The following is a 14,589-nucleotide window of genomic DNA, read 5'->3' on the forward strand; positions in this document are numbered from 1 at the left end:
AATGGTATTTATTTCTACATTTTTTTTTGTCGATACAATAGACCTACAATTATTCTATGCTATGGAAATGGAAGGACCTGAAGAGATCAAAGGGAAACCAAAGGAGATTGAACCACCTACCGGGCCAAACGAGTGCATTACGCACTCGTCTGGAAGCCACTTGAAGTGGCTTGCCACATTTTGTGGCCTATGGTGGGAGACAAGGTTTGATTTCCTAACCTCCCACCCTCGCCCCATCAACTTTGATGGTGGCCACTGAGTTAAGAGTTCAGTGGTTGAATGGTATTTATTCCTGCATGGATTCTTGAAAATGGTGCTATAGGGAAAACCTACCAGTCTTGTTGAAAAGATAGTATCGTTCATAGCAATGTTTTTAAATTCGGATCGAAGAGTGAATCAGAAAATATTTCGGTTCATGGTTCGATCGGTTCAACCGATTCGATTCCGATTCAAAAGTTTAATAATTTTTTTTATTTTAGTATTAAAAATTTTGAGTAAAACTAAAATATTTATTTTAAAAAATAAATACTTAATAAAAGTTGGTTGAACCTCTCGATTTTTATCCGCTCAACCGGTTCTTGACCGGTCAATTAATTCTTCAGGTTTGTAATTGAATCGGACCGAAGGCATGATCGATTCGCGATTCAACAGGTCAACCCGATCGGTCCGATCTGGTTTTCAAAAACGTTGGTCCACAGGTAAGCCTTTTTTCAGCTTGATTCTTGTTGACTGATACTTTACTGGTTTCCTTTCTCTTCACGAGATTTGACTAGTTAGACTAGTAAAGGAGACTACCAATTTGACCCAAAACAGAACAAATACATAAATAAATAAAATAAAGTGATGGGAACACCTTGTTATGAAAAATCAATTTAGTCAAGTATAAAACATAAAAATGACTGAAAAATAATGCAAACTATGGTGTGGGACTAGCCCTCTGTAATTTCGAGCATGTTTGTCACTATTTAGCTACGGTATAATTTTTATGCTACCTTGTTTTGCATGCTAAGATAAAAACCACACTAAATCTTAGCGGATTGAATGCAATTAATCATCAAAGATATCACATCATTCACTGATAGTAGCTTGGAAGAGATTTTGAAATGAGATGGCAAAATTTATTTGGATAAATTTTTTTTATACTGGCAGTGTATATGCTATCAGCGTTGGATGAATGACAAATATGTAAAATTTACTCAATACTGATAGTGTATACACTGTCAATATATATAAAATTTATTTAATTTATAAACATTATTCATGGTTTTGTTCTTTTTTTTTTCAATTCTTTTATCGCTTCGCACGCCGTTTCATTTCCAACTGTCCGGCACAGAATTCGAACGAATCTTGAACAGGAAAAAAAGACTATTAAGGCCTTGAGTAGTAGACAAACCCAGACCCACTGATTTATTATTTAGGCTTTATCTAAGACTTATCCCAAATTAAGCAATAGATTTCTGAGGTGAGGGGCTGTGCTCATTTGAGACAACTCAAAGAAGGCATAAATTGGAACTAACCAGCTTCTTCAAAAGGAAATGGGAAAGACACTCCCACGTGTACCCTATAGAAGTATAATTGTAGAATATACGGATGCCTTTGTCGTAGACCTTGCAGAAGGGCCCATCTATCTAGATAATTATTAATTAGTAATTCACTTGAAAAAGCACCTAATACAACAGACCTTCAGGTACTTTGATGCAACTCCAAATCTCAACCGTTCAATTCATCTTGATTTTATAATACGGTCTATTTTATTATTTTTTATTATATTCTGCTCTTTTTTTTTGTTTTTTTTTTTTTAGGCATGAAAAATCTTTTGCTTGCTGGCCGGAAGAAACAAAATGAAGCGGGAGGCAGAAGCCAGGGAGCAACATGGCCCACAGAACATAACTCCTGTGAATAAATGGAAGGCAAATGGCTGAAAGAGTTTTGAAAAGTTCTCGATATTGCGTTTTATTCTCTAATTTCAAAGGAATTAACTTTGTTCTCCATTCATTTTTGCAATTATACCAATTAGTCCTCAGGAGTTATTAGATGTATATTTGACTACTTTAATATTTTTTCTTTTTTTTTTGACAAATCTATTCATGTGCAATTATGAAGTGTTCATTTACTCATGGGAAGAAGAAAAGTATACATATATATATAGAGTTCTTAAAACCCAACTATGCATAGATGCATTTAATTTAACTGAGCATTATAATTCACGTTTTAGTTATTTTTTGAGTTTAAAACGGCATCATAATTATTATTCAACCTGCGCTTAAATAGACTTTTGTTTAGCTGAATTTGAGATAAGTCAAATAATTTCACTTATATATTTACGTATCAAGTTGACATTTTATTTTTATGAGTGAGCTTCAATTAAATTTAAAAGTTAATGGATAATTAATCTCTCTTTTTTTTTTATTTTAAATATCACTACTTGATGAACCAACGTTGGATGATTTATTATTAAAAGAATTTCGTTGACCTTGTAGTCCTAAATATAATTAATTGGCAATGCTACATCTTTTAAAAGTGCAAGGACCAAATGGACTCATTCGAAAGTAGATAGGGAAAGAGTGAGATTTCTACAAAAAATAGGTCTATTACATAATACCCATCTGCCCCCTGCATGGTGGTACACAAATATCACTGATTAGAAAAATTGAGAAATTTTTCAAAAAAAAAAAAAAGGGAAATCAAAATCAAAAGATTCATTAGCTAAAAACTACTCACAAGTCACAACATTCACTTCCTACTGAAAAGTTAAAGCAATGTTTGGCTGGCTAAAAATACTAAAGCCAGGAAACAAAAATATTTATTTGCAGGCAGATAGATGATGGCGATGGATTCAATAATACTTTGCAAAGCTATTCTCTGTTTGGTTGTGGAGATAACATATTCTTCTTCGATCTGTAAGTTCTCATTTCTTCCCCTACTAAAAATTCAATTCCATTTTCGAATCCTTCTTCAAATTTTCGTCTTCCTTGACTAATTTTATGAGCAATTGAAATGGTCTCTAGGGTTTGAGTAGTGGGTTGTTTTCAGATCTCAAAATCCCCAAATGGGTAGTTCTGCTAGGGTTTTTCCGTTGGGTTGTCGAGAAAATGTGGGGAAATCCCGAGATTAAAAAAAGTTGGGTTATTTTTCTGCATTTCCCCGAAATTTATTAAATTTTGAATGCTGATTTTATTGGGGCCGGTACATGGTGCTTTGTTGTACCTTTTTGGCTCTCTGTAAGTTGCCTTTGAATTGGATTAGCATTTAGACAGTACCATTGTGTCCTTGTCTCTTGATTTTATGGGCAATGAGGTAATTAAGTTTTGGGTTTCTCCTTTTTTTTTCTTGGCATGAGTAATGTGGGTTTAAATGATGAGAAATTTGTGTTCTTTTGGGAGCTTGGTAACTGCTTTTGAGTTCAGAGCAGGATTTTGACGATTTAAATTTTTTTACCAGGTGTGGTGAAGGGTTTTTTCTAGTGCTGAGGTTCTTCTATTGGGAAGTTCCTGTAGTGATTGATATACAAATGGCGGACCTGAGCTCTATTGATGTTATTCTGGAAATTTTGAGAAGGAACAATTTAACTAGGACTGAGGCCACATTCCGCAGTGAGCTGACAAACCGGCCTGATTTGAATGGGTTAATTCAGAAGCTTGTGCTTGAGGATAAGGGGTTAAGTATGCCGTCAGAAGAAGCAAATGGGGGAAAGCTAGTTGTGCAAAGCCTAGGCGTGAGTTCTTGGGGTACTGGGGAGGTTTCAAAGGAGTCGAGTTCACGGAGTAGTGGTGAAGTTTCAAAGGAGCTCATTGTGAAAGAGATAGAGTGTGGGACAGAGAGAAACGGGTCTGAGAACAAGTGGAAAGGTGTTTCTAATATTGGGGACAAAAACAAAATTGATCAATCTGTTGGAACAAGTGACAAGAATTTTACTTTTTCTAAGGGTTCTGATGATATGGTGCTTGATTTGTATTCATGGAAGTATAGTCACGGTAATGGCCCAACTGTGTCTTATCAGAATGATGTTGGAAGTGCCAGTGCAAACAACTTTTCAGGGTTTCAGGTTCATGGGAAATCAAAGGCGAGTTTGGTTGAGGTTTTTGACAGTGTCAAGCCTAATACAAAATCTGGTGAAGAAGATGCCTCTTCTAGTGATAAGAGAGCAGCTTGGCCTGTAAGTACCAGTAAGTCAACTTTGGAACTGAAGAACGAGAGAAATCAAGATACTGACCTCAAGGAAGTTGACCCACCGCACAAGGGAACTGGGGGATCCACTAAAGATGATTCTGTGGATTACACATGGTCTAGGAATGATGAACTCTCACATCCATCTTCAGAACTGTGGAAAGATTGTTCAGTAAAGACTATTCTCCCGTTTTCCAAAGGCGATGCATCATCCAGTTATGATGGTACTGTTAGCGTTGGTGACAAAAGGGAAATTAAAAGAAAGGCAGAGGTCAATAACATTAGGGCAGCAATAAAAGAACAAGTGGATGAGGTAGGAAGATCTTTGTACTTTGGGAAGGCCGAAGGGAGTGAGCCAAAGGATTTCAGTGCCTTGTCTTTTCCTCACACTCCTGAAAATCAAAAGGAAGAGTTCCCTAGGTTGCCACCTGTTAAACTCAAGTCAGAAGAAAAGCCCTTCAGTATTAATTGGGACGGGAAATATGAAATTGATGGACCTGGCCCAAAGTCTACAAGTGCTGAGAATACGTATTTTATAGGGTCGTTTTTGGATGTTCCAATTGGACAAGAACTTAATACATCAGGTCTGTTCATATGCGATCTCTGTTCCATAAATATTTCTGATAGCATATCTTCCCTTTTTGAGCATGGTTACTGCTTATTTTCTTGAAATGCATGCTTCCTGTTGGTTGCATAGAAATACTTGACTCCATTGTAGTGTGTAATCTTTACACTTGATTCATTGCCATTTTTGGCAATGAATAGAAATACTGCTTCTTGTTGGTTGCATAGAAATACTTGACTCCATTGTAGTGTGTAATCTTTACACTTGATTCATTGCCATTTTTGGCCTTGATGAAATTGCACTATATGAGGAGAATCATCATTTACCTTTGAATTCTTTAGCTGTCAAATGGCAAATTTGTTCGCAGTTAGTAGAAAACGGATAATACGATAAAGAGAAGAGAGATGGCCTGAGTTTTGTCCTTGTGCAACAGTCTCTTGCTTAATTATGAATTGTGTTGATTATGGACATACACAAAAAGTTGTATGCCAAATGAAATTTCCTGCATATGGTTTTATTCGATTTTTTTTAATGTGTTAATTTGTTGAAATGAAATTGTTGGATGGTGTTGCTGGTAGGACATGATAAAACTCTCATACTTACTGTCTGATTGCGACAAAATGAGATGGATAAATAAAGAATTGAAACTTTGAACTTGTGGAAGTAATATAATAAGTATGCAACGTCATGTGGAATAAAATGTTGACAAATTGATGGATATCCATTTGATATAGACAGCTGTATCAGACAAAGTATTGTGGTAGGAAGTGGGAAGCAGAGACACCATAAAACTTGAGAGCGTTCAACTGCTTGTAGAAAATCTATATCGATTCACTCAGTAGCACTTGTAGTTTTAAGAAAGTAAATTGAAGTATATCTCCGTAGTTGAGATGCTTAATAGTTGTAATTTATGACATAAATTTTGGCCGAATTCTGAAGGAGCCACGAGTAAGTTGTATCAATCATGATCCAATAGGGCTCTAGAAATGTTGTTCCAGTTGTTATCTGAATTGCTTAAAGGTAATGGGATATTCAAGCACTTAAATACATATATTATGCTCCCCCGTTCCCACCTTAAAATTTGAAGCCAGACAGAGCATTATGGATGTGCTTATATATTCTTGAATAATTACAGTGTTGTAGCCTATTAAGAAATTAGCTCATTTAGTATAACATTAATCACAATTGTAGAGTATCTGCATTTTCAAGGACTCTTATTTAGTATACATCTTATTTAGTATACTGTGATGGTCTACTTTTAAATTGGAACTTGAAGTCTATGTGGCCACCAAAATCTTCTAGATTCATTGACAAGTATCTATACCGGTCAAACTCTGTTAGAGAGCATTCTAAGTATTACCAAAGAGACTGAGATGTGCGTGTATAGATGGTTTTTTCCTTGAAAAGAAACATTTGAAGAAAGTGCATGTATTAATGACAAAAAAAAAGGAAGAAGAAAATGCATCTATTGGTTACAAGTCAACTGAAAATTACTGATATGGATTTGAGTCGTTGCTCTCAACCAAGGCAAAAAAAAAAAGCACTATTGTAAACCATCATATTTAGGTTCATGCTCTATCAGAAGTGGTGTTGATTTATAATGATGTTGTTATGGTTACCAGGGCAACACTATGTTAGTTTGATGGTTAGGATTGGTTTTTTAGGGAGAATGTTTCTTAGCACCAAGTCAAGAGAAGCCTTATGAACAAAGATAATAAATAATGAGGTAGTGAGAAGTTTTAACACTAAGCATCGTCAAGAAAGGGCTTAAGAAGTTTTCAAACATTGAACAAGCTTATACATGACCTTAATGCTTAAAATTTAGGTATCATCACTGTGGAAACCAGCGTAAAGTAATTTCACGAGAAGGCCTTTATCCTAATGTAATAATCTTCACATATAATATGATTACAAGTGTTCTATTTAAATTATAATGAGTTTTTACAAGTGTTCTATTTAAATTATAATCAGTTTTTACTCTTGGTGGGCAATTGATACAGTGCTGTTTTTTGTCTTCTATCCTGAGCAGTATCTATGAGCTTGTTGGTTGCATCTTAATTGTTAAATTTTGAGATACTGAGTAGCCTTTCACATGGAAAATTATAGGAGCGAAGCGGCCTGTTGGAGGTAGTTGGCTATCTGTAAGTCAGGGCATTGCTGAGGATACTTCAGATCTAGTGTCTGGTTTTGCAACTATTGGTGATGGATTGAGTGAAACTGTTGACTACCCAAATGAGTACTGGGACTCTGATGAATATGAAGATGATGACGACGTTGGCTACATGAGACAGCCTATTGAAGACGAGACCTGGTTTTTGGCACATGAAATTGATTATCCTAGTGACAATGAAAAGGGAACAGGACATGGGAGTGTTCCAGACCCTCAAGATAGAACACAAAACAAAAATGATGAGGATGATCAATCATTTGCAGAAGAGGATTCCTACTTCTCTGGTGAGCGGTATTTCCAGTCAAAAAATATTGATCCAGTTGGTCCTTCTGATGATCCTATAGGGTTGTCAGTGGCCAAAATGTATAGGGGAAATGAGAATGACTTGATTGGCCACTATGATGGACAGTTGATGGATGAAGAGGAATTAAACTTGATGCGTGCAGAACCCGTCTGGCAGGGTTTTGTAACTCAGTCAAATGATCTTATTATGTTACAGGATGGGAAAGTTCTGAATGATTGTGTAAGGCCAAGATTAGATGATATTTGCCTGGATGATGATCAGCATGGATCGGTCAGATCTATTGGAGTAGGTATCAATAGCGATGCAGCTGATGTAGGCAGTGAAGTGCGGGAGAGTTTGGTTGGTGGTAGTAGTGAGGGGGATTTAGAGTACTTTCCTGATCAAGATATTGGTATTGGAATGTCCAGGAGAGCACAGCACGACTCAGATAAGAATTATAGTGAAACATCAAACAGTGGCAAAAAGAAATTGAATAAGAGCAATTTGGATAATTTCATCACACTTAATGACAAAGGTGCATATTCACAGGCAAAGAATCACATGGATGGAGGGTTTTCTTTTCCCCCTCCTAGAGATAAAGAGTTGGTCCAGACAAGCTCTGGGAAAGCTTTCTGGTCAAAGAAAGGTAATACTGTTATGAGTGATGAAGCAGATGACTGTTTGGTAACAAATGATGACATGCTTGCTTCATGGAGGCGGAAAAGCAGTGAGTCTTCACCTGTGAAGAGTTCAATGGATGGAAACAATGCTAACATTGCAGGATCAGCAAATTCTAGCCCGTCGTCACTTTCAAATTATGGTTACGCTGAGACAGAGCACGCAAAGAAAGAAGATGATGGAATAGCCAGAGCAAGGGCAACGGAAGAAGATCCAGGTGCGCTACTGGAGGATGAGGAAGCTATAGCTGTGCAGGAGCAAGTTAAACAGATAAAGGCACAGGAGGAAGAATTTGAAACCTTTGATCTTAAGATTGTCCACAGGAAAAACAGGTAAGTATCTTCTTCCTCTATCTGTTAATTAGTGGTACCAGTCTTAGACTAAAGAAATTTTTTTCTGTCCTAGACATTTTATTTTCTGTGTCATTCATTATTTCTGTGGGTTGGTCATCTGAGCATAATTGAGTTCAGTAATATTGTCAACTTCATTGTACTCTGTAGGCATAATTCTTGAAGTTGATTGTAATGCAACCTAATCCCGAGATTCTACATTTTGATGTCTTATACTGTGTGTGTCTTGTTTTTATTCTTTATTTTTTTTTTCTCTTTCTTTCTTTCTTTCCTTCCTGTTTGTACTTATCAGGATGCTCAGGTGTTAGTTGTTGTGGCTTAGTAAGGTTCATGATTCATTTGTTTTTGGCATCTATTATGATTAACCTTTAATAGTGATTTTTTTCCTTGGGGGTTCATTAATAGCAATTCAATTTACAATGGAAATCGATTAAACTGGGCTCTGTCCAGGGTTGAACTGAGAAATTTCACTTGTTTCCGTGGTTTTTTTGTGGAAATAGTTTAATCTTTTGCCTCAAAAATAGTTTATACTAGTCTAGTAGCATTAGTTTCGTTGCAAGACGACACCTAGCTGTTTCCTTCAAGTCTTAGGATTTGAAGAGACTGTGTATGCATTTATTATGCTGAAGATATTTGGTGCTATACACTTGCAAAATAATACTTTGATGCTAGCTTCAATTTGATGGAGTTCATTCTAAATGTGTCCTCCTTTTGTTCTACCCTTTATTATCTTGTAGTATGCTTATTCTTTTCAGTAACTATGACCATAATTGCTGTTTTGTTTATTGTCGGGCTCTCCTTCTGTATTCCTGTTTTTCATAAGAAATTTTCTTCAAGTCTTAGTGATTCAAAAACCTCTCTTCTTTTGTTTTGTTTTATTTATTTTTTGTTCAACTGAACTTTTGATTGCACAGGACGGGCTTTGAGGAGGACAAAAACTTCCATGTTGTTTTAAATTCAGTCATTGCTGGGCGGTATCATGTTACAGAGTATCTTGGTTCTGCTGCATTTAGTAAAGCTATTCAAGCTCATGACCTTCACACTGGCATGGATGTCTGTGTGAAGATTATTAAGAACAACAAAGACTTTTTTGATCAGAGCCTGGATGAAATTAAGCTTCTCAAGTATATTAACAAGCATGATCCTGGTGACAAGTACCATATCCTCCGGTTGTATGATTATTTCTACTATCGTGTAAGTGAACTGTCTTTGGGTCCTTTCTTCTTTCGCTATTCTCCTTTTTTATATATATAAACTTTTTTGGGCTGATTTCCAAATTTCATAAAAGGGGTCTGATCAATGTTTCTTGGATGATAAAATTAGTTATGACTGAGACCTTTCTATGTTTACAGGAACATTTGTTAATTGTCTGCGAACTTCTCAAGGCTAATTTGTACGAGTTTCATAAATTTAATAGAGAATCTGGAGGGGAAGTTTATTTTACTATGCCAAGACTCCAGGTTTGTAGCATCATGATATTTTGAGAGCTTGTGCTTAACATTCAGTTTGTTTGTAACTGATGTGTTATTGTAAATTAACCTCTGCAGTCAATTACCATCCAGTGTTTAGAGGCACTTCAGTTTTTGCATGGTTTGGGCCTTATACATTGTGACTTGAAGCCTGAGAATATTCTTGTCAAGAGCTACAGTAGATGTGAGGTGAAGGTCATTGATCTGGGAAGCAGTTGTTTTGAAACGGATCATCTTTGTTCCTATGTGCAATCGAGGTCCTACCGTGCACCTGAGGTCATTTTGGGCCTTCCATATGATAAAAAGATTGATGTCTGGTCTCTTGGTTGCATTTTGGCAGAACTGTGTACTGGAAATGTAAGCATTTATATTCACTGTAGCTCCTGTGAATATAAATCTCCTTTTAGTTATATATAGTAACTAGATGGTAAATATATAGTAAATGTCTGGTAAATATCTAGTAACTAGATGGTCACATTTATCATTTATAAAGCTCCTTTTAATTATGATTGTCAGGTTCTTGCTTGTTAGTTTTTTTAAAGCTGTTATGAAGTGATTCATGAAAGCTGCTAGAAGGTTTGTAAGGTTATTTTTTGTCCTAAAAGTTGTGGGAGGAAAAACTATGTGAAGAACTGAGTCTGAGCGCAATCTCCATGATTAGGAGAACGTTACATGTTAGACTGGAACCATATATTTCTGAAAGGAAAAAGCTAGTAGATTTTGCCATCCACATCCAAAAGCTTTTCTAGCCAAACTTTGGCCTCTTGGTAATAGAGGGAATTGGTTATTGAGTCAGAAAATTGAATTTGGACGATTTTAACATAGGAATGTAAGATGGCCAAAACTTAGGATGAGGAACAATACCTGAAAGGTTCTGATGTGGTGGTGGTCGAATTTTCTTTGCCTCCCTCCTTCATGCACGTACATGTCCATGTGTGCATCAATGTGAACTTAATACTTATAATGTATGTATGCTTGTTGCTGACTTTATAGGTTTTTTAAGTACTACTACTGTTAATTGCACTCGACTGTTGTGTTTTGACAAAATCAACACTAAATCCCTCATGTTAGTAGGGCTGCATGTAGATCCTTCAGTAGCAATCTAAAAATAGAGTTAATAGACTTGCAAAATCATAATAGCTACCTTTTAGGACTAAAATGCAGGTACATTAACATATTATAGTGGTGTCTGAGGTTCTTGCAGAAAATTCTCAAGGTACATGATCATTGGAGATTGGTTATGCACATCAGAAATTATGTTGCCATAACATATCCATATTGTATGAAAACATTGCCTTCATACTGAACATCTAAAGCAAATATGAAGGGCTGGGATATGAATTTGAGTATTTAGCTCTGATGAGTGTGAGAAAGAGAATTTTAGGACTAGCGTTTTCTCAGATCTTCCCCTAACTTTTTTTTGTTTATATCTCTTGGTTAATTTGCATAAATATACTGCTAAAAGCTTGTCATAGATGACTTGAGATGTTATTTTTGTTTAACAATTCTGTGGCTGCCTTGTGTTAAAATTTAATTTGCTTGATTATCTTTTCATCTGACTTGTTTTGGTGGAAATCTTTGTGCTCTTAACCATTCTAGTTTGCCTTGTAGGTCCTCTTTCAAAATGATTCTCCTGCAACTTTACTTGCTCGAGTTATTGGGATTATCGGATCCATTGAACAGGAGATGCTTGCCAAAGGACGAGATACGTACAAATACTTTACAAAAAATCACATGCTTTATGAGCGGAATCAGGTAGTACCTCACATTCAACCCCTCACCACATCTTCACTTGTATGTAGAGTATACTGGACCAATAATATGTTGGTGCTTTGGATACTGCACCCTCCTCCCCCCCAACCTCCCCAACAAAAAAAGAAAAAAATGAAATGAAAATGTAGAAAAGCAATTTATCAGAAGTGGTAACTTTTCCTTTTCGATGTTTATTTCAACGGTTTTGACGGACATGGGATTACACTTACAATTTATATTTACACTTCCCCTTTCAGAATTCTTCTTCCTTCTTGTAGTGAGTCCATGATATTCATCTCACGTTTAATTTTCCTTTTGCATAATCAAGATCAAATTTGGCTACAACTTTGATGGTATTTTTTACCTGGTTTTGTCCACGTCCTTTATTTAAAAAGAAGTTATTATGAATGATCAGGTTTATGATAACTTTTATATGGTGCAACCCCTATTGCTTCTATGGGACAGGAAGTTCATGATAACTATTCAAGTACATTGCGTTTGAAGTTTTATTTGCATATTTATTATTAACTAACTGCGGCAGGCCTTGAACACGTGATAGACCAATGTAACTGATTGTTTTTCTTTACAGCTTGAAGAGTGATATAAAATTATGAAGATTTTAGATTGAAATCTCATGATTATGAATAATCTTGGTCCTGTATCCAATTGTTTTCTCCTTAAAATGGAGAGAGCTCTTTTTTGGGTGGTTATTAGTGGAACTCTCTGATGTCGTAGATCCTGGTAGCAGGTTAGAAAAAGCATGCGTAGTGATGTCGATTTTTTTTTCTTTCTATTTGGTATCCTTTTTTAAGATATGAAGCTGTATCATCTTTTATTCTTTTCAAGTCCTATACGAGCATGCATGCCACAGCAGGTCCATTTTTTCCCCCCTTCACTCATTCAAATTGCATACTTTTTTCAGGAGACCAACAGACTTGAATACTTGATTCCGAAAAAGACATCCTTAAGGCATCGGTTACCAATGGGGGATCAAGGTTTTATTGACTTCGTAGCTCATCTGCTTGAAATAAACCCAAAGAAGCGCCCTTCAGCCGCAGAGGCTCTAAAACACCCATGGCTATCATACCCTTATGAACCAATATCATCTTGAACAAATTGGAAATCATTCGTTGGCCCAATCTAATCTGATGAAGCTGTCCGTTCATCTTCTCAGTTTATGTGCTGTGCTGTAATGACACGGCCATTAAATTCGGGATGGATGGGGGGGTCTGTTCCGCGTGCTTGCACACAATCGAAAGGTGCGAAGAGGTAGTATCTGGTTTTTCCTTCCCCGGTGTTGAGTTGTATTTGATTTATCTCAACCGAGAATGTAAGATTGGACAGGCCATATGTAACTCTAGGTTTTGTTTTTCTTATTGATCTTGCTTGGTGGAAGGGAACCCTTCAATCTTGTTGTACATGATGTGTGATAATTTTTTAGGCTATCTAGTAAGTAAAAGCTTGTGCAATACCTTGCTCTGGCTTTATCCAATTTTGGTTGGCTTATAGTATAACTTGTTGGCTGGTCTTTATTATTAGAATGAAAGCAGCCTCGGCAAAACTGTCTCCTGACTTTCACTCGGAGTGTGTTTTGGTCGTTTTCAGGTGAATCGGAATTTCAATGGCCCTAAGCCCTCCCCCTCCGAACACTTTTCTTTCGCAGGCACTTCCTCCGAATTACAGAGGTGGACGGACATTAGCTTAGCTGCATTAGGTGGCTTGAGTTTGGAGTGTGTCGGAATCATGGAAGGTAAAAATAAGCATGCATGATTATCTGGATATCTATACGGTATATAACCAGTGTCTTTTTTTTTTTTTTTTTTTTTGAAATTTCTAATATATCCTCAATTACGAGGCCAAATTTGTTTTCGTATATGATTATCTGTATTATAATGAATGAAATTTCACCCATAAAATCCATTAAAAAAAATACTTGTTAAAGAGATAATTGTGCAGACGCGTTAGAGTATGCCTTGAACCCTAGCAGGTGCTAGCGCAGCTGCAGCATATAATGCGAAGTCGAAACTGTTGCAGCAAAGTTGATGCCAACTTTTGCAGCAAAGTTGATGCCAAAATGAAATATAGCACCAAATAAACATGCCCCGAGCAAACATCATGAGAGTAATTGGTTTGAGCCGCCACCACCAGGCAACTGCAAGCTGGGTGGGGTATGGGGGACGGCCGAAAGACCAAGTGAGTGAATGCGGAAGTAGGAAGAAAGGGAAAAAAAAAAGTTGAATTTGCAATGGACCACAAAATTAATGGCCTTAGTGATTGGCAATGGACCACAAAATTGGGGGTGGTGGGGGCTTTTCCTTTCATTCTTCTGTTTGGTTGTTTTCTTGTTTCTTCTTTTTTTTTTATGTCAATTTTTGCCGGACTAATCTTCACTGCGACTGCACAGAACCTGTCCTAAGAATACACAACAACGTCACCTCGAGAGTCGAACCCTGGCCAACACGCCCTAACTAGGACGGTGCTGACCATCGACTACTCGAGGGATGAAGCAATTTCTCTTTTTTTATTTCTTGTTTTTCTTTTTCTTTTCACTTTTTCATTGTAAAAAAAAAAAAAAAAAAGGATGGAGCAGTAGTATTTTAGACCTTTTCTTCTTCGTATTTGATCGACTTGAACGGTTTCGTTGCAGCCTGAAAATTACTAACCTCTTAACAGTCAAGTGGTTGGATTGGACCAACCTCAAGATGGATTAGTAACCCTTAATGGTATCTTGCCATACTCATAATAAGAGAAGAAATCACCTTTGTGACCTTTTAAGTAAATGAATGAATAAATAACAAGATCTATTCATACATTAAAAAAAAAAAAAATGCCCACATTAGCAACAGGTTTTATTTTGATATTTATATCACTACGTGAATTATCTATCATTAAGCTATTATTACAAGGCTTTAGAAATAAGATCAACAAAAGAACCTAATGTTAGGGAGGAGTGTAAAATGGGGAGTTCAACAAATTGTACCCTCAATTTCTAACAATCGAATTCCCAGCAAAAACTAATTAAATTGACAAAAGAAAACAGATAAGGGCCACAGGTGGGGAAGCCACAGTCCGGCAGCACCGGCACTGCCCCGTCCAAAGTCTAAACCAGTAGTATAATAATAGCTTCAGGCACGGAAGGAAGGGTAGACGACCCC

At 36.5% G+C, this 14,589-nt stretch overlaps 1 protein-coding gene across 1 annotated transcript; it reads left to right on the plus strand.

Annotated features, from left to right (window-relative positions):
* The first annotated feature begins 2,742 nt into the window (after positions 1–2,742).
* On the plus strand, positions 2,743–12,926 carry LOC113739777 (uncharacterized). Its single transcript, XM_027267109.2, has 8 exons — positions 2,743–2,900; positions 3,442–4,751; positions 6,839–8,195; positions 9,128–9,407; positions 9,566–9,673; positions 9,761–10,039; positions 11,294–11,437; positions 12,357–12,926. The coding sequence occupies exons 2-8, from the start codon at positions 3,512–3,514 to the stop codon at positions 12,543–12,545; spliced, it is 3,597 nt and encodes a 1,198-aa protein (XP_027122910.1). The 5' UTR covers positions 2,743–2,900; positions 3,442–3,511; the 3' UTR covers positions 12,546–12,926.
* Positions 12,927–14,589: the final 1,663 nt, after the last annotated feature.

The sequence above is a fragment of the Coffea arabica genome, chromosome 4c, assembly GCF_036785885.1.
Source record: "Coffea arabica cultivar ET-39 chromosome 4c, Coffea Arabica ET-39 HiFi, whole genome shotgun sequence".
Lineage (NCBI taxonomy): Eukaryota > Viridiplantae > Streptophyta > Magnoliopsida > Gentianales > Rubiaceae > Coffea > Coffea arabica.